Source organism: Ictidomys tridecemlineatus, chromosome 10 (assembly GCF_052094955.1).
Source record: "Ictidomys tridecemlineatus isolate mIctTri1 chromosome 10, mIctTri1.hap1, whole genome shotgun sequence".
NCBI lineage: Eukaryota > Metazoa > Chordata > Mammalia > Rodentia > Sciuridae > Ictidomys > Ictidomys tridecemlineatus.
This window is the reverse complement of record NC_135486.1, coordinates 102,943,268-102,965,581: the sequence shown is the minus strand read 5'-3', so window position 1 is coordinate 102,965,581 and position 22,314 is coordinate 102,943,268. Positions and strand designations below refer to the sequence as shown.

General features: G+C 35.1%; 1 protein-coding gene across 1 annotated transcript in view; it reads left to right on the top strand.

Moving 5' to 3' along the window:
• Positions 1-22,314, top strand: part of LOC120888585 (uncharacterized) — a 42,780-nt gene that overhangs the window by 7,090 nt on the left and 13,376 nt on the right. Inside the window, exon 2 of the mRNA XM_078023538.1 lies at positions 16,332-16,402. Within this exon, the coding sequence (XP_077879664.1) occupies positions 16,400-16,402 (3 nt within the window). The 5' untranslated portion in view covers positions 16,332-16,399. The remainder of the gene's footprint in view (positions 1-16,331; positions 16,403-22,314) is intronic.

Below are 22,314 nucleotides of genomic sequence, written 5' to 3'. Positions count from 1 at the left end.
TGACTCCTAAACCAGTTTTTCACAGCCAAAGTAAACAGAGACATGGAACAATTAGTGATTTAACAGATTTAAGCAGTATTTTAGTCTCTATTTTATACACTTTACTTCTTTTAGAATGCAGGATTCTAAAGAATACATGTAACTTGTTTTAATTATTATTTTTGCAGAAGTTATTTGCATGTGAAACTTTTAAATCAATTAAATAATACTCTAGCAAGTTTATTTGCACTTTATTTTGCCTAAAAATTGTTTCTTTTTTAATATTTATTTTTTAGTTGCAGTTGGATACAATACCTTTATTTTATTGATTTTATATGAGGTGCTGAGGATTGAACCCAGGGCCCTGATGTGCCAGGCAAGCACTCTACTGCTGAGCCACAACCTCAGCCCCTAGCAAATATTTCTTAATACATAGTCTGAAATTAAATCAAGGCAGACTTTAAATTACTGATTTTTCAATAGTAGGCCAAATTAATGAGGTTTTCCTGGACTTTTCCTTCTGCTATCTTATTGTGGCTAATGATATAATCTTGTTTGTTTTCTAAAATATTGAAGTTTTAGGTTTTTGAATCTTTTCTGTGGGAGTACAGGAATTTGTTTATACAGTGCCTTTCATTTTACTTATGAGTTAATTTCTTTAACTTTGTGCCACAAAAACTACTAAAAATATTCCTGGAAAGTGAAGGATTAAACAGAATTTGTAATTAAAAATGAAGGCCTTTTTCTTTATTTCTTCTGTTAGCTGCAATTGTTAAACTTTTTATACTACATTTAAATAAATATTAAGACTTATTACAGGGCTGGAATTATGGGTCAGTGTAGAGTACCTGCCTGGCATGTGTGAGGCACTGGGTTTGATCATCAGCACCACAATAAATAAATAAATAAATAAACAAACAAACAAATAAATAAATAAAGCAATTATGTCCATCAAAAACTACCCCCCCCAAAAAGAAAAGACTTTATTACATATTAAGTGGGTTGGATTTTCTGTATTTGAAACAGTTTCTTTCTATATTAGGCATAAAGTTTAAATTAGACTGTCAGAGTAAGTGATCATTTGATTGGAAAGTTGGGTAGACAATCTTTGGTTAGTTTTATTCTATAACCTTCCAGCTAATTGTTGAATTGCATGCTCTTTTGTTCTTTGCTCTGTCTACTTTTGATCTGGTTTTATGGTTGGTTGAAATAGGGATTTATTGGTAGGAACATAGATTATTTTCTGATTTGAATAGATTGTGTGTTCTTCTGACAGCTTATTCTGTCACAAGCAGATTGATTCAACCAGACCCTTGTGCAGAGGTGTTAGTATAGGATTTGGGCAGCCATTTTCAAAAATAACAGCTTTATTGATATATAATTGACATTACCATCAAGGTCACTCTTTAAAATTGCAATTCACTGAGGTTTAGTATATTCACACAGTTGTGTGCCTATCCAGCTATCTAATACTGAAACACATTTGTCATACCCAAAGAAGACCCATGCCCTTTAGCAGTCAGTCTCCACTCACTCTTGCTCCATGTAGGCATGAATCTTCTTTCTCTCTTTGTGAAATTACTTGTTTTGGACATGATATATATAAATGTAATCATTCAATATATGGCCCTTTGTATCTGGTTTTTTAGCCTGTTTTTGAGGTAGCACATATCAGAACTTCATTCCTTTTATTGCTAAATAGTGTTCTGTTATGTAGATACACTACAGTTTGTTTATCCATTTATCAGTTGATGGATATTTGAGTGACTTTCACTTTGTGGTTTTTATGATCATGCTGCTGTGAATATTGGTGTTTTTGAGTTGACTTCTGTTTTTTTGGGGGGTAGATACTTAGGATTGAAATTTATGGGCCATAAGAAACTCTACCAGACTGTTTTATAAGGTGACTCAACCACTTTATATTCCCATCAGCAATGTTTGAAGATTCTATTTCTCAATATCTTTGCCAACATTGTGCCATGGTGTTTTTCCATAGTAGTCATCCTAATGGGTATGAAGTGGCACTGCATTGTGGTTTTTATTTGCATTTCCCTGATAACTAATGATATTCAATATTTCCATGTACTTGTTAGCCATTGTTTATCTTTGTTAGACAAATTCCTATTCAGATTCTTTACCCATTTTAAAAATTGAGCGGTCCTTTTTTTGTTTAGTTTTAATAGTTCTTCTGTATTCTGGATATACACAAATGTACACTTACCAGATGTATGAAGTATAAATTTTTTTCTTATTTTATAGTCTTTTCATTCTTGTAAGGCCAATAGGTTTTTTTGTTCAAGTCCAATTTACTAGTTTTTTGACTGCTTATGCAGTTTTCTCTGAAATTTTCTATAAGTTAAAAAAAAAACAGACCTTATTTCTCAACATCTTCCAATATTTTTTTTCTACAGAAACAATAAATGGGTTAGAGATATTAAAAATATTTTTTGTTTTCAAATATTTTCATCACATTTAATGGAAGAAGCCCAAGTTTTCTAACTTGATATCCAGTGCACTTTAAAAAAATCTGCTTAGCTTAGAATGCACACATTATTCTCTAAATATATACAGGTGTCTAATGTATTCTGAGGACTGGTCTTGGAGATCCAGGGATGCTTGGAACATGGTCCTGTCCTTAAAGAAGCACAGATCATGTGCCAGGCTACAGATTTCTTCAGAGGGTAGTGGCACCAGTGGAGAAACAGGGGAACTGTCTGGGTGAGAAAGCCTCTCAGGGAGTCAGTGCTGGTGCTCTGTCTGCAGAGATTCATCGGTGATCAGAACCTTTTGTTATAGCCTATGATTCTTCCTTTCAGACATTTGCTGCTGCTGTGTGTTATGTACATTGGCACCAGTTATTTGTAACAGCAATATTTAGGAATTTGATGTAATGAAATGTAGACATCAATGTGATGACTTTGATACCTAGAAGCAAGCTGGAAGAAAGTCACATTTTGTTGATTTCTTTAGGTTTTCAAGAATGGGAACTTTCTACTTACTAATTAATTCGGTGTGGTGTGTGTATCTGAGCTCCAGACCAAACCCAAGCAATTTGGGGTAGTCAGAGCTAAAATGTGAGTCAAAGAGGAACAGCTGTTTGACTGGAGGGAAGATTGTATATAGAGACTTGGGTGAGTCCTGTTAAGGAATTTAGATCTTTCTTTAATAATGGAGAGCCATTGATGAGTTTGGGTGTGTGTGGGGAACATGGACCTTCCTGTTATCTGTACCACAGAAGCTGTTTGTGAGGACTAGAGACAGGAGACTTGTGGGGCTGTGGGACGAGAGCCAATGAGGACCTGAGCTAGGGCACTGCTGATAGATGTGGACACAGAGATTGGAAATGTTTAGAAGGTGCAAGTCAGGATGCTTGGCTGCAATCAACCATCATAATTTAAAAGGAGGATTACTGAAGAAAGAAGATTTCTGAAGAAAGATTCAAAGGAATGAAATGCTACAGAAGCCAGCATGATTTTAGTGCCTTAAGGGCTAAGGGGACAGAGCAGGGGCCATACTCAGGCTCTCCCACAAGAGGGAGGAAAGAGGGTCTCCTTCCAGCTGTGCTTTTTAAAATCCCATGAGCACTCTTTTTTTTTTAATTTATATATTTTTTTAGTTGTTGATGAACTTTATTTTGTTTATATTTATGTAGTGCTGAGAATCAAACCTGGTGCCTCACACATGCTAGGCTATTGCTTACCACTGAGCCACACCCCAGCCCCCAAGAGCACTCTTAGCCTTGGGTTTTGTGCCCCCTGTTTGGGCAGAAGCTTTGCTGAGAGCTCCATGCCCTCATCACTAGCATTTCCAGAATCGAGGAAGGATTGTGGAGCAGAGTCATCTGTTCCTCTTTGGTTATTCAAGTTGGCTTGAGCAGATGTTAAGATCTGAAGATAAAGATTGGGAATGCCTCAGAAGTTTGTGGCCTGGGTTGACCATGATGACAGCATTTCTGTGCAAGAACAAGGTTTACAAGTGAGTAGACTAGAATGCAGGAAGTAAACAGAATTCACTTTTAGACCAGCTTAGTTTTGGATGTGACTTTCAAGATGTTATGTTTCTGTTACAATTCACTTGACTTCATTCACTAATAGATGCCTCTCTAGGGATTGGTTAATTTCTTTGCTATGACTTTCCAGAGACTAGCATGGATTTTCAGAGGTACCTTTATTAGCTCTTAGATAAAGTCATTAAAATTTTTTACAGTGCAGCTTATTCTGTTTCTATGTTTTTTGACTTTTTTGTACTAGGAATTGAGCTCAGGGTGCTCAATCACTGAACCACATTCCCAACAATTTTTTTTTATTTTTTCTTGAGACAGAGTTCTGTTAAGTTGCTGAAAGCCTCACTAAATTTCTAAGGCTGGGTTTGAACTTGCAATCCACCTACTTCATGTTTACAAGCCACTGGGACTATAGGTGTGTGCCAACAACCTGGCTGAGCAATCTTCCTTAATTAACAAAGAACAGTAGATGCTGTTTAACTGTTCTTGCTCCTATGTCAGTGAAGTCTGAATTGAAATTTCTTTCTGCATCTCAAAGAGTACAATATAGTGTATAGTAATTCTAAAAAGGTAGAAGTTATATGGTTTCTGTAAACTTCTTTTCTGGATGTAATCCATGAAACATCAGTGTATGTAGCAGTTAAATAGGAATTTTTGTCAGAGGACAGTGGATGGCTGGGCTGGCACTACACTGTTACTCTAACAGCATCATTCAAACACCAGCATTCTGGGCTGGAGATGTGGCTTGTCTCACATGTGTGAGGCCTTGGGTGTGATACTCAGTTCCACAGACAACTCATTGTTCTGTTTTCATTAATGAAATACAAAGTCATTTTTGGAGGAATGAAGGATAAATTACTCATTTATATATATTATGTGTTATAACATGACACAAATCATTTGCTTATGTGATAAACACTGCTTCATTTAAGATCAGAATTGTTTTGAATATTTAAAATATTTAAAGTCACTTTAAACATTGTCAGGATTGATAATAGCATTGCTGGTAAGGCCATTCCATATATGTCATTTTACTAAAGAGATCTTGATCTTTTCTAGCTTTGCAAGATATGACAATGAAGGCTAGCTAAATGCCAAAACTTGGAAGATAAATTGTTGCCCACACCAGCTCTGCCACTATGTTGTTTCTCCTCCATGCCAAGGCAGATGGTCAGATTAAGGTGAATTCGAGAAAAATAAATTTGCTGAGATTAAATGGGAGGTACTCATGGTGGGATGAATCCATATTCTCTGGCAGCTGTGGTCTTATTTGGGGCCCTCTTGATAAAAGATTCAGGATATACTCTGTGCTGTTAATAATGGGAAGTAGCTCAGTGACCTTGGACAAGTATATTAAGGTTAGTGACACTGTCTATAATACTCTCCATTATAGCATTGTTGTGAGGATGAGCAGAGCTGCTGCATATCAACTGCTAAGCACAGTGCCAAGATCATTTCAAATTATAAGTAGATCTTACTCCACACAACAGTGTTTTTCTTCAAAGTAAAATGCAACAGGAGGGCAGTAATTGACAGCAGAGGTATCACAAGGAACAAATTGGCTCTTATCTTCAATGGAATTCCAGCTGTAGCAGGTGTTATTTCACAATTTTAATTAAAATCAGTATCAGAGGTGAGATGTAAATTTTCATAATTTTAACTATAAGCAGTTAAATTTCTGTGCTTTTTTTTTTTTTTTTTTTTACCAATTTACCTAAAGCAAGCCATATTCATTTGTAAAACTCCAAAAATCAATAAATATAAGATGCAATAGCTGTATACTATGGTTGGTGTCATCTTTTGTTTAGTGGATACTGCTTCTCAGTGAAGGTGAGAATACTTGGATATTGTGCTTGCAGAGCTCATGGTCTAGGTTTCATGGTTACTGAACACTCAGGATTAGTAGTGTTTAATGTAGATATGAATTTGGGTATGATGTGTTTGGAACACGTTCAGAGTAATCATGTCAGTCAAAATTTACTAAAAGCTTATTGTTTAGCAAAATTGTACCTTTGAGAACACAAAACATGACAATTCTGAAGAACCTGAAAAAAATTAGAAGAGTAACTTTCTAAGGGAATCCGAAGCACATGCCATCCACAGTTATCACTGACAATTGATTTTTATAGATTTTGGTGGATATGGCATGATTTTGTTGGGTTCTTTTTTAAAAAAATTATTAACTAGTTCTAATCAGTTATACATGAGAGTAGAAAATGCTCCAATTCATTGTACATAAATGAAGCAGGTGTCGGGTTCTTTTAGAGAAACAACCTTAAAGGGTAGTATCATTGCAAGAGAAAAAGATAGTGGATGGTTTTCAAATGGATATGCTTGCTAAGCTGTAAAATGTCTTGAATATTGTGGCAGAGCTATGGATGGTTATATTTATGATGAATAATTAAGGTTGTATCTTCTATAAGATATAGTAATTTCCATTCTTGGTCCAGTTATCTGAGCTCAGTAATGAAGAATATGCTGTTAGAGGGTTATATTTAATACCAGCTGTTAGAATATTTACTTAAAATTTCCTGTTAGTTATTGGTATTTAAAAAAATCATTTGGCGTCTGTCTTCACATCTTTTTATATTTCTAAGCCAGAATGACCTCTTAGAGCTTGTAGACTCCATACTTGCTGTGTGTAGAATAATTTTTAATCTTTTTTCTGAGTTCACTTAAAATGTGAGTGATACTTGTCATTTTGGAATTCTAAGCTGTTAGGATACAGTTCTTCAGTCATGTAATCATTGAAATTTAATATTTTAACCTTTAATTAGAAGAGTCAATGTTCTAGGCTATGGCCTGTTTCCATTGCTATTCTTTCATCATGTGATTTAAGTGTCGCTAAACTTTACAAATTATTTCAAAAGAAGGCATGGAATAACTTTGTAATTTAGTACTGTCTATTCTGCATGAAATCCAGCACTTTCAACAGTGCCATGCAGAGAGCACATGTGCAGTAAATATTTATTTGAATTAGAGAATTGCTTTAGGGCAGCTTGCAAAAGTAATGTTTTCAGTATTCAGTGACTGAGCCTTCAGTACTGGTAGTTTAGCTAAACATTCAGACTTCATTTGAAGCCAGTAAACAGAAAACTGTGCAATCCAGGGAGACAAATTTCTTTACTTTTCTATCCAATAGTAATTTTCTTTTACAGTCATGTTTACATAGAGTAAAGATCAAAAGAAAAGGTGACTTTGGAGCAGATACTTGAGTAAGTTTGCTACAGTGAAAGATTTTTGGTATGCTGATGAGTAACAGAAATCCAGTAGGCAGCTCTTTGGTCAGTCATATTTCTTAGAATGCTGCTGCTCTTTTTTTTTTGCATTCAAAGCTAGGTGTGGTTAGGTGCCGAGCAACTTGTTGAGGCAGCTTGTCTTCCCGGCCTCCTCATGATGCACCTGCAGTACTCACTATGCATCCTGCTGACTGACAAGGCATTCTGCCAGCCCCAGCCTCATGTGCTCCTGGTGTGTTGCAGGCTCTGCAGGTGGCTGGGAAGGTGAGGAAGGATGGCCATGCCTGATGCAGGCAGTCTGTGCTTGTGGACTGCCTTTGTTCCACTAGGCTGCACTTTCAGAGCACAGGTTCAAGGATGAAATTGTTGAGTATTTCTAGATGATGAGAACAGCACAGTAGAACAACTGGAGGCCCTTCTGGGCATAGGATCTTTCATACTTGTAGGGCTGGCACTGTCTGACCAGAGTCAGAAGAAGGAATGCTGTTGGTATTTCATGAAAATATGGCCTTGGACCAAGTTCACTTGGACTGGAGGAAGGCTCTGTTTGGGAACTCAGTGGTCAAAGACCTGCTGAGAGGGTAAGAAGCCCAGTCCTTTTGCCTGAATTTACCTGGAAAAGATGAAGGAGGCATCTTTGAGGTTCCATGTATTGTGGATAAGAAGTGTGACTATCAATCTGGATTTGGTCCTTAAACAGTGCTACGTGTGGGAGGAGGGGACTGACCTCTTGGACTCGTGTCTCCATTTTTTTCTGGAGAGAACAAATCTGACTTCACAGCTGCTGCTGAGATCAGGCAGTCGGGGGGTGGGGAGCTGGTGCTTTGTGGTCCTGTGCTCAGGTCATTAAGCAGTCAGGTTAAGTCCACTAGCCACTGATAGCATCCTGGCTGACCACATGCTTGAGACCCAGGGCCTCAATGCTGAGGAGCCTTGGACCAACTCCATGTGGCAAAACTGCGCTCAACTTCACATGAGGATTTGTGTCTCACTGGTACACCTAGGCAGCTTTGAACATCTGAACACACAAGCTAATTTTCATGGAAAAACTGCCCTGCCAATGTCAACTGCATCATCCTGGCTGATGAATCCTCTTCTCATTTTAAGTTTGAGGAGATTGAGGCATGGACACTAAAACAAAATGCAGAGGCCATGTGAAAAGACAGCTGTGATTTGAGCCATGAATGCTATGGAGCCCACTCTCTTTCTCCTGTGTTATCCTGTTACCATGTCCCTCCTTGGTTTTGGGAAAGTCTACTTATTGCAGAGTGTATAAGAGGGTGGAGTGACGTATGGCAGTCTCACAAAGCACTTCATGTGATGTCTATTTCTGCAGAATTGGGTGGTGGGAGGCAAAGCCATCTTCCTAATAGCCAGGGAAAGAATGCATTTCACGCTCACTTGGCAGGGGCCTCTGCCCACTGGAGGCCAAAGAGAATTAAAGGACAGAACCTTAAAAGACAAAGTGATCTTTTCCAAACCATTACCCATTCAAGGGATTTTTCCAGGCAGCACTTTGAGGAGCACCTCTGTTTTGTACAGTGAGGCTAATTCTGTGTTTGGTCCACAGATATCTGATGTCCCATTATTCTTTATCCTGACCATCACTTTGACTCACTACTGGGCATCTCCTCCAAGACAGCTACCTGTGGGGCAATAACTCATCCCCATGAGAAAATGTGAGACACCAAAAAGACCAAAGCAAAAAACTAGTTAAGAAACTACAAATGATAAGTAAAATCGATGGCCCTTGTTAGCTTTAACAAACTGATGGATTTTTTTCCCCATGAAACAATGAAAGTTTACGTGGATTACCCAGTAAGTTTTGAAATAGAGATGACAGTCATTATTTCAGGATATCAGGTTAAAAACATTCTTAGGAAACATGCAACTTTGTTAATTATGTTATGTTTTTCTTCAAACTCGAGTGAATAACAGAGTAAAGTTTACTGCCTGACCCTAAATATGTTACTGCTCTGCTCTTCATAATCTCACATTTGTATTTTACCCATAATGTGCATTTATCTTCCTCAGGTGGATTGATTTTCCTGTGAGAAAGATACTTGCTTCAGTGGGCACAGCAGGTCACTCTCAGTCTGTATCATGATGTGCTCACCAGGCCCTCATGTGCTCACACATGAACTTCACACCCATCTTTTCTGGATGTACAAAACCACATCATCACTAGATGCTTAGCCATGAAAATTTCTTGTTCCACCCTTGCTTATGAACTTGATGAAAGGGGCTGACTCTGAATTGTTGTCTCTCCTCAGAGTTTCTGGTGATGCTGATGATGGCAATGATGGTGATGATGATAAATATGATGGTGATGATGGTGATGATAATGATGGTGGTGATGATGGTAGTGGTGGTGGTGATGATTATGGTGGTGGTGGTGGTGGTGATGATGATGATGGCAGTGGCAATAATGATGAAAATGATTATGATGGTGATTACAGCAATGGTTATGCCAATGATAGTGACATAATGTTGATGAGAATGATGTCATGAAGAGGATGATGACCATGTGACGATGATGAATGTTAGCAGCTGACATAAATTAGATTATTTTATCTTTCTCATTGGGCAGAGTCCAGCTTAGATTCTATTGCCCTCAGACTTGGTCATGTGATCTGTTTCACCAGTGAAAGGAGAGTGGATTCTTTGGGAGTCATGATGAGATTCCACTTATGCATTACGGTTTCTATTGGAAACATGGCCTCACATCTCAGCTCTTCAGAAACAGGTTTAGGTGGAGAAAAGGGTCAGTAAAATTGGGTGGTATGTGCTGAGTTCCTGTGGCAGATGTTGATTCAGGATTTGTCTGAACAAACATCTATTGAGCATCTCTGTTCTAGGCATTGGGGATACAATGTAATTGGAGCTTATAATTTTGAAAGGGGGGGGAGAGAGAAAAGTAAATATAGAGTAGATCAGGAAAGGTAAAGGCAATGGGCACAATGTGGGGGGCACAGAGATTGTCTGTTAGAGACAGGGATGGGGGGGGGGAACCTCCAGACTGTTGAAAAGCTCATGTCCAAGCAAAATCCAGAGAGAGTGAGTGGGTATCCATGTGATAAGTGGGGACGGGAAAGTTCTAGAGAGAGAAGTGGAATGGCAAGGGCCCTGGGTATAACATAGAAAGCTAACCAATGAATGAGGAGGCCACGAACTCCAGGAAGGGGCTCCATGGGATTTCCAGGGCCAGAGACCCTGCCACCCTAGACAGCACTTATCCATAGTCAAGAGTCCAAGAAGATGATCAAAATGTCAATACATAGAGAGCCCTTAATATTCAGCTAATCCCACTCCACTGTGCATACCTAAGCTGCCCCTAGTACCCCAGATGGCTGTGTCCCAGCTTGTGGGTGCAGCCCCTTGTGTCCCTGCTGGGCACCTTCTCTCACTTGAGGCTCTTTTTTTTTTAACAGGGTTTCAGCCCTAGAGGCCTTGTGCATCACATGATCAGATCACCACCTGATACTCTGTGACCCTCTCCCTCACATCTTCTCCCTAGTTACATTCCTTTATTTGTCGTCTTTGACTCTTTCTGTTCCACTGTCTTGTCTCCAACCTCCTTGAGTTGTTAGTTATTTTCAGCCATTTCAATCTCCATGGATATGGGTTGGGGAGGAGTAGAGTCTCACTTGAGGCTCTAATTCACATGTTCCAAATGTCCCTGTGGTGTGTCATGTCCTGTCATTTAAGGACCCTGGAATCTTGCAAAATAACTGCCAGCATTCCAGCAGGCCTTTGTTGCCCTGCTTAGCATGTCTCTTCCTTGTTCTAATTTTCAATTTTCCCTGTTCTTGAGTGGCTTCAGATAACTCTGTGGTTGCTCCATGTGTTTGCTCCTAAATTACGTCTTCACTAAAGACAGAATACCATTAGTTCAAAAGCTCATGAATGCCAAATCCAAACTTATTTATCCCTAATTATTTTAAAAATATAGATGAAAGTAGAAAAATTCTCACCATTCACATCCCACCTGCTTTGAGCACCTAGCATCTAATGTCCAATTAAAAGATAGTGTGGTTAAGACACCCCAAGGTGATACCACCCTTCAGATTTTTATAACCCCTGCCATACTATTAGCTATATTACCTGGGCAAATAATTTCCAGAGACACTTTCTCTGACTCTCTTTTTCCCCATGAGTTCAATTGAAATTCTCAACTTTTGGATTATGGCTCTTTGTCATAATTCCCTGGGCAGTTTCGGGCTGTGAAAGGTGTTATTTTTTCTTTTTCTTTTCTTTTTTCTTTCTTTCTTTTTCTTCCTTCCTTCCTTCCTTCCTTCCTTCCTTCCTTCCTTCCTTCCTTCCTTCCTTCCTTCCTTCCTTCCTTCCTTCCTTTCTTTCTTTCTTTCTTTCTTTCTTTCTTTCTTTCTTTCTTTCTTTCTTTCTTTCTTCTTTCTTTCTAACTAGGATTTGAACTAAAGGGCACACTTAACCTTTAAGCCACATCCCCCAGGTTTTTAAAATTTGTTTGTTTGTTTGTTTTTTAACATGGTCCCTCTAGATTGCTTACAACTTTACTAAGTTGCTGAGTCTGGTTTCAAATATGTTATCCTCCTGCCTCATTCACCCAAGCTTCTAGAATTACAGGCTTGAACCACCACACACAGTGAAACATAGTTTTTTTTTTTTTTTTTTTTTAATGAGACCCTCTCCCATAATTGTATTTTTATGCCTTATAACCATCCAAAACCCCCAAATTTCTTACAATAGTCAATTTCAACTCCATCACTCCAGAAGCAATCACTATTTTTATATTTTCTCAACTGATAATAGTCTGTGCTAGAATTTTATATAAAACACAAGAGTTTATGTATTTTTATTTAAATGAACTTTAGTTATCTTGTTTTATTATTAATTCATAGTACATCTAACAGTAAGGCATTGAAGGACTTTACTAAATGCTATTCAATGTATAGGTAATTTGGCCAGAGTGTATTTAATTTTCTATTTGTAGACTCCAAACTACAAATATTAGGTATTATGAATAAAATGTTACTAAATGCTACTTTTGTGATGTATGTCTTCACTTCTCTTGGGTAAAACTTCAGAGTGGAGGTTTTGGGACTCACATTTGGTGTCTATGTTCAATTTTAGAAACAAAAATGGAAAATACAAGTTTGTTTTTCAAAATGTTGGGTCCATTATATATACTCAGAAATATCACAGAGGATTTCCAGTTGCTCTGCAGTCTTGCCCACATGAGAGGCTATTAGCCTTTTGTATTTTAACCAGTCTAATAAATATGTAACTATATGCCATTCGGATTTTAATTTGCATTTATCTGAAGAACTTCTTTTTTTTGTTCTTACTGATATTCTGTACATCTTTTATGAACCATTTTCTAATCTTTTGTGCACCTCATTATGCCTCTTTATCATTGAGTTTTAAAAAATGTTTTTATATATCATTTATCAGAACTTTGCAAAATATTTGTTTTGTAACATATTGCCTGTAGGTGAGTCAAAAAAATTATGACTGTGAGCTATATATTTCCACTTAAAAATTCAATTTGTATCTTACTTTTTTGATAATTTTATTGTTTTACCATACAAAACTTCACTTTTTTTAGGAAAACAAAAGCAATCACATGAACAAGCAGCTGTAGTCTTATAGAGGTCTGCCTTAAACATATCACAAGTGCTTCATGCCAACCTCTGCTGTAATATCTAATTGAATCTTGACATTGTCCATTTGACGAAATCAAATTTAACTAGTTTCCCTATCAAAGTAAATGTAAGGCTTAATGTTAAAACTAGATAGAAAATATACAACAAATGTTGGTAACATGAATTGTGCTAAAGAACTTTTAAAGAGGAAAAAAAACAATTTTATATTTACTATTGTATTGGAAATTATTTTCCAAATATTAATCTTTTCACCTGGTGTGATCACCATTGGTATGAATATTTCAATGACATAATATAAAAAATATTTAAAAGGCCTGGGATTTTAAAACAATCTTTTGACTCTGAACAGTATTAATCATAAAACCAGCCTAATTCCAGCATAAGACTGGGAGACATCTTGTCAAAAAGCTATAAAAAGTTTATTTTTATTTTCTGTAAGAAAACTAAAAATTCTCTTTGGCCTAACAATATTTTGATGTTTTAAACTTGTTTGGAATTTCTACCTGTGCTTCGAATTCAAATATGCCTGGCTATCCCTGACCATATAACAACCTTCTCTAAAACCTTACTGGTGCCTCATAAATCCTGGCTCCCACTGACCAAATAACAACTCTCTCTAAATCTCAGTGGCAGCTCATAAATTCTAATGTCTGGAGTTGAATTTATTCCCTACCTTGAAATGTTGAGACATCTAGATCCTTAACCTGCTATATGCCTTTGTTTTATGCTTATCAAAAACTTGTTAGCTGTATAGTACCCGAGACACCCACCTTCTTTGTAATATTTTGTGCTGAAAATACTTTTTCCTGAAGATCAGGGGGTGATCTCTAGCATGGAGTTTTGTAAGAGACAGTTCTGGCCAGGTTTGTGTACACAATACAATCTTGATTTAATTTAATTTCAAATTGGAGTTGGTGGTCTTTTCTTTGTGTTCTCTTTCAACATTAACTTTTTTTTTTAAACTTCATTGTAATTAAAACCAAAGAACAAAACAAAACTCCTGTAAATGAACCAGGTGCATAATAATAGCCATTTTTACTGAAAGCACTGTATTCATTATAGAAATGATATAAGCTTAAAAATTAAAAGATAGCTCAAATATCAAGGGAGTTTAGAAGTTAGAAATTTTTTCTTTCAGAATATAGGTGGTAAAATAGGTAGATGGAACATGTGCTGGGAGAAATCAAAAGTCTTTGCAGAGGAGGCAGCAGAGATTTGAGTCTTTCTCAGGTCTATATTTTGCACAGAAGAGAAAATGTGAAGCATAACTATATCAAGTAATGTGCAAAAAAATCACAAAAATATTTATTATAAAAAATCATATCTACAGAAATGGTTCTAAAGAAGCAATTTTTTTTGTCAGGAATAAACATTTGGACACTAATGGAAGTTATGGTACTATTTTTAAGTAGTTTTACTCATAGAGAATAATCTTTATACCATTTCTCCATTTTACTGGTTGGAATTAATTACAATTTATATATCTGCTAAAAAAGATACTGAGTGCAGAAAAATATTAATTGCTCATGTTTAAGTCATCTACATCATTTGATCTTTCCCTTTTTAAATAAAAAATATGCATCTCTTAATAAATATCTATCTCTGTATATTAGCAGCAACTCAATCATAAAATATACTATGATAACTTGTCTCTTCATGTACTTACAGACTATGAATTTTCTGCTTAGCATTTAGATATAGTTTTCTATGGTGTTCTCTACTTATTTATGTCTGTATGCCAAGTTTTATTCAAGCTCTTAGTATATGCCTTAATTATTCTGTGTAGCAATCTAGGATCCATGTCTTATTTGTGACACATTTTTCCCAGAACTGTGTCTAAAGGGAAATATGTACTAGATGATTATCCAGGCAAAAAATATCTATCTAACATTATATATATATATATATATATATATATATATATATATATATATATATAATCACACTTTGTTCTGAAACTACAGTGATACTACTGTATTTTAGCTTGAATTATTTGTGAGAAACAAATAAACAAAAACCACATTTCTCTTTGTTGGCTGGTGATTTTTTTCAACCTCAGGAGTTTCTTGAAGAATGGCAGAAATAGATATGTAACTCTCTAGTTTGAGGCAGACCCATCAAACTAGATGATGTTTTGCTTCTGCTTTCTGTCTTGATCATTAGAAACATACATTTATATTCACATGGAACATTTTTGGAATTCTGTTCTGTTAGTTCTTCTAAAAATTAAATGAAAGTGAAAAAGAATGCAGGAAAGAAATAATTAATTTCAAACAATTCATTTTAAAAATATGTTTTTCAAATTACCAAAAATTTTTAAAAGTTAAAAAAGTTAAAAGCTTTAGAAATAGCCTAAGGCTATTTTGTCTTTTGCTCTGGAAAGTAGACTATATCTCTAACTCATTCCTCTCTAGAATTGTACTGTGCGCAAATATGAAAAAAAAAAATGTGCTAAGATGCCCCATGTGGCTTATAAGTTTTAAAATCCTCACAGGGGCTCAAATGTGCCATTTTTCTACTTTACAGGTACAAAATCTGAAATTTGTATACTTAACAAACATTTACAAGAGTGTAATTCAAAATGACCTAAAGAATAAAAAAAAATTGAAGAACTGACCCACTGAACATTAATCATAGGGACTTATAATATTGAAGCCATTATATTAAATGTCTTTTTATCATTGTCACAATTTTCCATATTTATATCATCAATATATTAATCAAAATTTTTACCCACTTAATAACAAATCTTAGTTTCTATTTTAATTGTTTTTTAAGAAAAAATGTGTAGTAATTCATATCAATAATTTAATGTTCATACTTGTTAAAGTATGAAAGATATACTTTAAAAGCTATGGCTTTGGCAAGTAAAAAATCCAGCTTAAATTCTTCTTAAGATTGGGAGCCATCTCATCACACAGGCATGAAAAGTTAATTTCTGCTTCATTATAAATTACTGTGATTTCTAAAGTTGCTTGAAATGTCTGCCAGTGCCTTGAATTCACCCATGTCTGGTTTTTCCTGATGAGATAACAACCCTCCCTGAAACTTTAGTGATGACTCATAAATTCTGGCTTTCCCTGACCAAATGACAACCCTCTCTGAAACCTTAGTAGTGCCTCATAAATTCTGATGTTGTGATCTAAACTTACTCCCTAAGTGATGAACAATTTTAAACCACTAACCTTGTACCTGCCTTTGTATTATGCTTGTAAAAATCAGGGTTGTTTTCCCTGATAACAATCCTCCCTGAAACTTTAGTGATGACTCACAAAGGGCTCTTTGGTCTCAGATGCAATATACATGATCCGGAGCCCCTTCCAATCAAGAGAATTTTGTGGGAACTGTTCAATTTTGTGTGTTGTCAGGGAGGAGGAGGGTGGGCTTTCACTGTTACTTCTTATCTCCTAAGTCCTCTTTTTTTTTTTTTTTGACATTTGTCTGGACTTGAATCTCATACTTCAGAGTCACAGGTTGCTCTGCTGTGCAGAAACTGAGGATCCCAAAGAGGCCCAACTGCAGAGAACCAGGAAATGGTGAGTATGCATTGGCCTAGTGAGGTAGGCTGGGGGAGAAAGACTATTTATTGGAACCACTAAGACTGGCTGTGGTGAAAACAGGAGCTAGCAGATTGCGACTCTGGGCAGTTTCTGCAGGCTTAAGTCCTCCACTGGGCCACTATGTCCTCAGTCCTACTGGCCAACCAGGTGGGGAACATGTCAGTGGAAGAGACTCTTTGCTGTCTTCCTTATGCTTAAAGGACATCTTCAGTCTGCCTAAAATACTATGTGTCAGGTGTGTTCCTGCAGCCCACTGTCCTACCAGATGCTGGAGATTGACAGGTGGAATAATTATCAAAATCAAATCTCCACAGGCCATTTTCTTGAAGAAAGGAGCTGTTGTTTTGGGGCACCTAATTTCCTCTTGAGCCAGCTAATTTTTATTTTGACTTTCTTTTATTTTTACTATTATTATTATTATTATTATTATTATTATTTAGGTAGTTAGTGTCATTAGGTAAATCAGGTCTAATATCAAGTAAAATGAAGAATGAACATTATATTGAGAATGGAGTCCAGGAAAAGGGGAATTGAAAATGTCCCCAAGGCCCAGAGCCCATCCCAAGTAAATGTTAATGAAGCAGCTCCCAGCAAACAGGGAGATGCTAATTCAAAAGTCCTTCCTGCCCAGATTACTGCTTCAGCCCACCTGTCCCCCAGCCTTTGGGCCTTCCCATGTACATTCCATCACTGCAAGATAACAGATCAAAGGACAGAAATTCGACAGGAATGCAGGAAAGCTGAAGGAAGAACTTAGTTATAAAAAAGAGAAGATCTCTCCCTTTCATGGATTCCTCATCTTGGGTCCCGTTCTTCCTCTGAAGAGAAGTCTTTTCTACTGTCCTTTAATAAAGCTTCAACATTCCACTCTAAACTTATCTTGGCATGCTTCTCTGATATACTTCAGCATTGCGGAGGCAAGGACTTGTCACCAGTAAATAGCCCTAATAGTAGGTTTAAATTTATTTTGAGAAAGGTCATAGCTAAATTGCTGAGATTATTTTTGCTATGGTTGATATATCTAGACTTTACTATCACAATAAAGCATACAGGATTTACATACAAATGTATTCATATGGGGATTTTATTTGTATTGTGATACTTTCATGATTATTGTAATATTATGATTTCTCAATATATATGAATAGTAGGCCATGATAAGTTCTTTTTTTTTTTTTTTTTGCTCTTATAATTGAAAAGGTTTTTGGCTAAAGTTACATATAATTTTGTGTTTTTTTTTTTTCTTAGAGAGAGAGAGAGAATTTTTAATATTTATTTTTTAGTTTTTGGTGGACACAACATCCTTGTTTGTATGTGGTGCTGAGGATCGAACCCGGGCCACACGCATGCCAGGCGAGCGCGCTACCACTTGAGCCACATCCCCAGCCCCTACATATAATTTTGTAGATTAATTTTAAAAATTTATGATTTGGTTACTTATTTCATTTAAATTAAATGTTTTTGATTTTTTAAAATTATTGCATTATTGTTGTATTTAATACTCAGGATTATTTTGACATAATCATAAAACATGGAATATAATTTGCTACCTGTCAGTATCCAGTAGTTCCCCTTTCCCTATACTCCTACTTTCTTTTATTGTATATTTATTTATAGCTTTTTAAAATTATTGCATTATAGAAAACACATAAAAGTGGACTTCACTGTGATATATTTATATTTGTACATAGCAATTTTGGTGAGATGTATTGGGGATTAATTTGGGGGAAAATTATCACCTTTATAATGATGAGTTTTATCATCTATACATGGGATATATAATTCAGTCTTTTATGTGCTTCTCATAATTTTAATTTTCTTATAAGTTCTACATATTTTATTTCTAAAAATTTACACATGTAAAATATCACTTTCATAAGGTACCTATGTAAAATTTATACATAGTGTTTTATGCTCTTTTTTAAACTGGATATGTTATGAAATGTGACCGGCCTAGTGACCATTTTTCCTACAGATTATTATTTTTCTCTTTCAAGATGTGTGTTGTATTGAGCCATGCCCTTGGAATTAAAGTGTTTGGATGAGTACCATTGCGTACTCATGGTCACATATGCTCTAATTTCACTAAGTCTCTATGATGGGGAGTATCATGTATATTCAATAGCAAAATATTTTCCACAAATAGATACTAATTTAAACTCCTTTTTAGTTAATAATTATTCATTTGTTCTATATGTTCATCAATATTATTATTTTTTTCCCAAAATGGGTTTTTATTTTGCATTTGTTAATTTCTAAAAATTTTGAATTTTTAAATCTAATAGACATAACTCATGTATAAATTTGCAGTTAAAATTTTTGGCCTTTATATTTTTTATGATTTCTGGCTTAAAAGAGAAAATGGATCCAAAAATGCAGCTTGAGTTTGATTTCAACAAAAAGAGAAAGGTTTAAATTATTTTTTAAAATTGCCTTTTTTATCCTCATCATTTATTATAGGTTTCTTGTGTGATTGTAAGTGTAGGTTATTTAAAGTGGATTCTAGGGTTTATCTTTGGAAGTTACTACAGGAAAAATAAATAAGAAATATCTCAACACTATGGCTGCAGGAAAATGAGTAAATTTCCTCAAAATCATATGGTAATTAAATTGTTAAATGACATATTTACTAAACATCCACTCCTTAAGGAATTTTTTTCTTAAATATTTTTGGCAGTGAATCATGAATTCTATTATCTGGATTTTGGTGTTTAATATAAAATCATATGGAATAAAATTTGGTCAATCCTAGAAATATTCATACATAATTTGTTGTTTACTTAATGACATGCTGAGGAGATAGCAACTAATGAGCATATTTATTTTTAGAAATAGTTACTTTTTTGCTTTTCAGTTTCTAATAAGCCTTTTATATTTATTTTGTTACTGAGTCTCTCAGGGCCACTGATTTTTTTTTTTTTTTTCATTTTGTAATCTTCAGGCATTTACCCTTCTAAGAAATCTGTCTTGGGAGCTCTGTTTCTGAATAGTTTCTTAACATGAAAAAAAAAAAAAAAGTACTTGTGTTGCCCCTGAAATGTATTCTCAATGCACTCTCTTCAGAATGGAAAGAAAATAATATTTCCCCAGACTGACATCCCTGTGTCAGGAGCTAACAATACATTGATGGTCTTTAAAGAAATTTCATACAGTTCTGTCTCTGGGTAGTCTGATGTGGGCTGCTGAATTGCCATTTAGTATACAAATACCCATGTTTTTTTTATCTGTACTGTGGGAATAATTTTAGAGGACACAGATAAATAATGCTCTTCATGGAGGCTATGAATACCTGTATGTTCTGTAGTGCACAGCTGATAAAGCCCCTGGAAGACATTGTGCAGATACTATTTGGTTAACGATTATCTGCCACTCACATAAAATGTATTTCAAAAGCTTGTAATAACCTTTTCACTTTAGGCATCCATGTCATCCACATTCCTGAGTATAAAAGTATGAATCTTTCTTTTCTGAATTCCAGGGTCCATTTCTTTTGTGCTTCAAAGTGGTGCAAATAATTATGTTTTTTTTTTGTCTTTCTTTTACACTGTGTTTCTAATAAAAAATGGTCTCTGCTCCAAGTCTCTATTTCCCATGTCCACCTATGTTTAGAAAATGACATAGAAAATTGTATTTGATAATTTATAAAGGAGAGTTGAGAATACTTCTAGTTCATGTCTTCCTTCCTTAGAAACTGAACAAGAACTATGCTTGTCCTGAAAAGGGAGCAGCATAACCTATCAGATATATAGAAAAAATGTTGATTGACTGTATATTCTCTTCTAAGTATTGTCTGTTCAGATCCTTGGCCCATTTGTTGACTGGGTTGTTTTTGTTGTTGTTATTATTATTATTATTATTGGCTTAGATTTTTGAGTTCTTTATGTACCTTAGAGATTAGTACTCTATCTGAAGTGTGAGGGGTAAAAAATTCCTCCTAGGATGTAGGCTCTCTCTTCACCTCACAGATTGTTTCTTTTGCTGATAATAAACATTTAATTTGATTTCATCCCATTTATTGATTATTTGTTTTAATTCTTGTGCTATAGGTGTCTTGTAAAGGAAATTGGGGCCTAATCCTACATAATGAAGATTAGAGCCTGCATTTTATTCTATTAGATTCAGAGTTTCTGGTTTAATTCCTAGGTTCTTGATATACTTTGAGTTGAGTTTTGTGCATAGTGAGAGGTAGGGTTTGTTGAAGAGACTATATTTTCTCCAGTGCATGTTTTTGGCACCTTTGTCTAATATATAATAATTGTAACTTTGTGCGTTAGTCTCTGTGTCTTCTATTCTGTACAATTTGTATATCAGTTTGTTTTGTTGCCAATGTCATGCTGTTTTTGTTACCATTGCTCTGTAGTATAGTTTAAGGTCTGGTATAGTGATGCCACCTGATTCACTCTTCATGCTAAGGATTGCTTTAGCTTTTCAGGGTCTCTTATTTTTCCAGATAAATTTCATGGTTGCTTTTCTAATTCTATGGGGAATGCCATTGGGATTTTGATTAGAATTGCAGTAAATCTGTATAGTGCTTTTGGTAGCATGGTCATTTTGATAATATTAATTCTGCTTATTCATGAGCAAGGTAGATCATTCCATCTTCTAAGGTCTTTTCTGTTTTTTTTTTTTTTTTTTCTTTAGGTTCTGTAGTTTTTCTTGTATAGATCTTTTACCTCTTTCATTAGGTTGATTCCCAAGTATCTTATATTTTTGAAGTTATTGTAAATGTAGTATGTACCCTATCTTTTGTATATAAATTGTTAAGCTTTGAACTTTTTATATATTTCAGTATTATTTATTAATAACTTACATTCAGCATTTAATGTGTCTATATGTTGTTATGTTTTATTAATAAAGGGATAAAATTGCATTTTATTATCACACTGTTTTCTCAATATCCTAGCATCTTTCTTTGGAATGAATGCCATTTTTCCTCTTCCCTGCACTCCAATCTTCATTATGTATCACTGCCTAAATAACAAGAGGCTTATTAAGAGTTTTGTTTTTGTTGTTGTTTTCTGTAGTTCTGCCATTTATTTTATTATGAGGTTTACCCTGATTGATTTAACTTCATAGCATCAATTATGTGGCATCATGATATTTTCATCAGCAGTGGACTTTATGTACAACAGTGGAAATAGCAAATATCTTATCCAGATATCTAGATTCGTGTCATTATACTCAGAAAAATGAAAAATTGCAGAATATTCTTAGGATAAAATTTCCATCAGAGTGTATTTCCATCAAATGAGAAATCATTATATATGCACATATTTGAAATTATATACTATATAATTAAAATAATTATTATTTGTTGAATTTTCAAATTTGCTACTGCTTCTTTAATTGTATCTGCTTTTTTAAAATTTGTACTGTAAATTGAACACAGGGGTGCTTATCCATGAAGCCACATCCTCAGTCCTTTCTGTATTTTATTTTATCAGTCTTGCTGAGTTGCTAAGTGCCTCACTAAGTTGCTCAATACAATATATATAAGACAATATTATATATAATATTGTCTTCAAATTTATGATCCTTTTCCTCATCCTCCTCAGTCACTGGAACTATAGTTTTCCATCACTAGACCTTGCTCATTTGCTTTTTAAAAGCATCAACATGGATATTGGTAACTGTCTCTGTGTTATGTTCATCTTTAATAGCTTCTAATGTTGCTCTTTTTCTTAAGATTTTCTTTACTTTTAGTTTATAAAATTTACTTTTCATTGGGATCAAAGATTTGATAATAAATTCTTAGTCATTTTATGGCTTACTAATTATTTTCTGTATGTTTTATTTTCAACCTCAAGTTTAGTTGAATTTTAATTTTTGCAGCTGTATAGAGGTCTAAGTGAAACATAATAACCTGTATGGATATTGTTTAAAGAAAT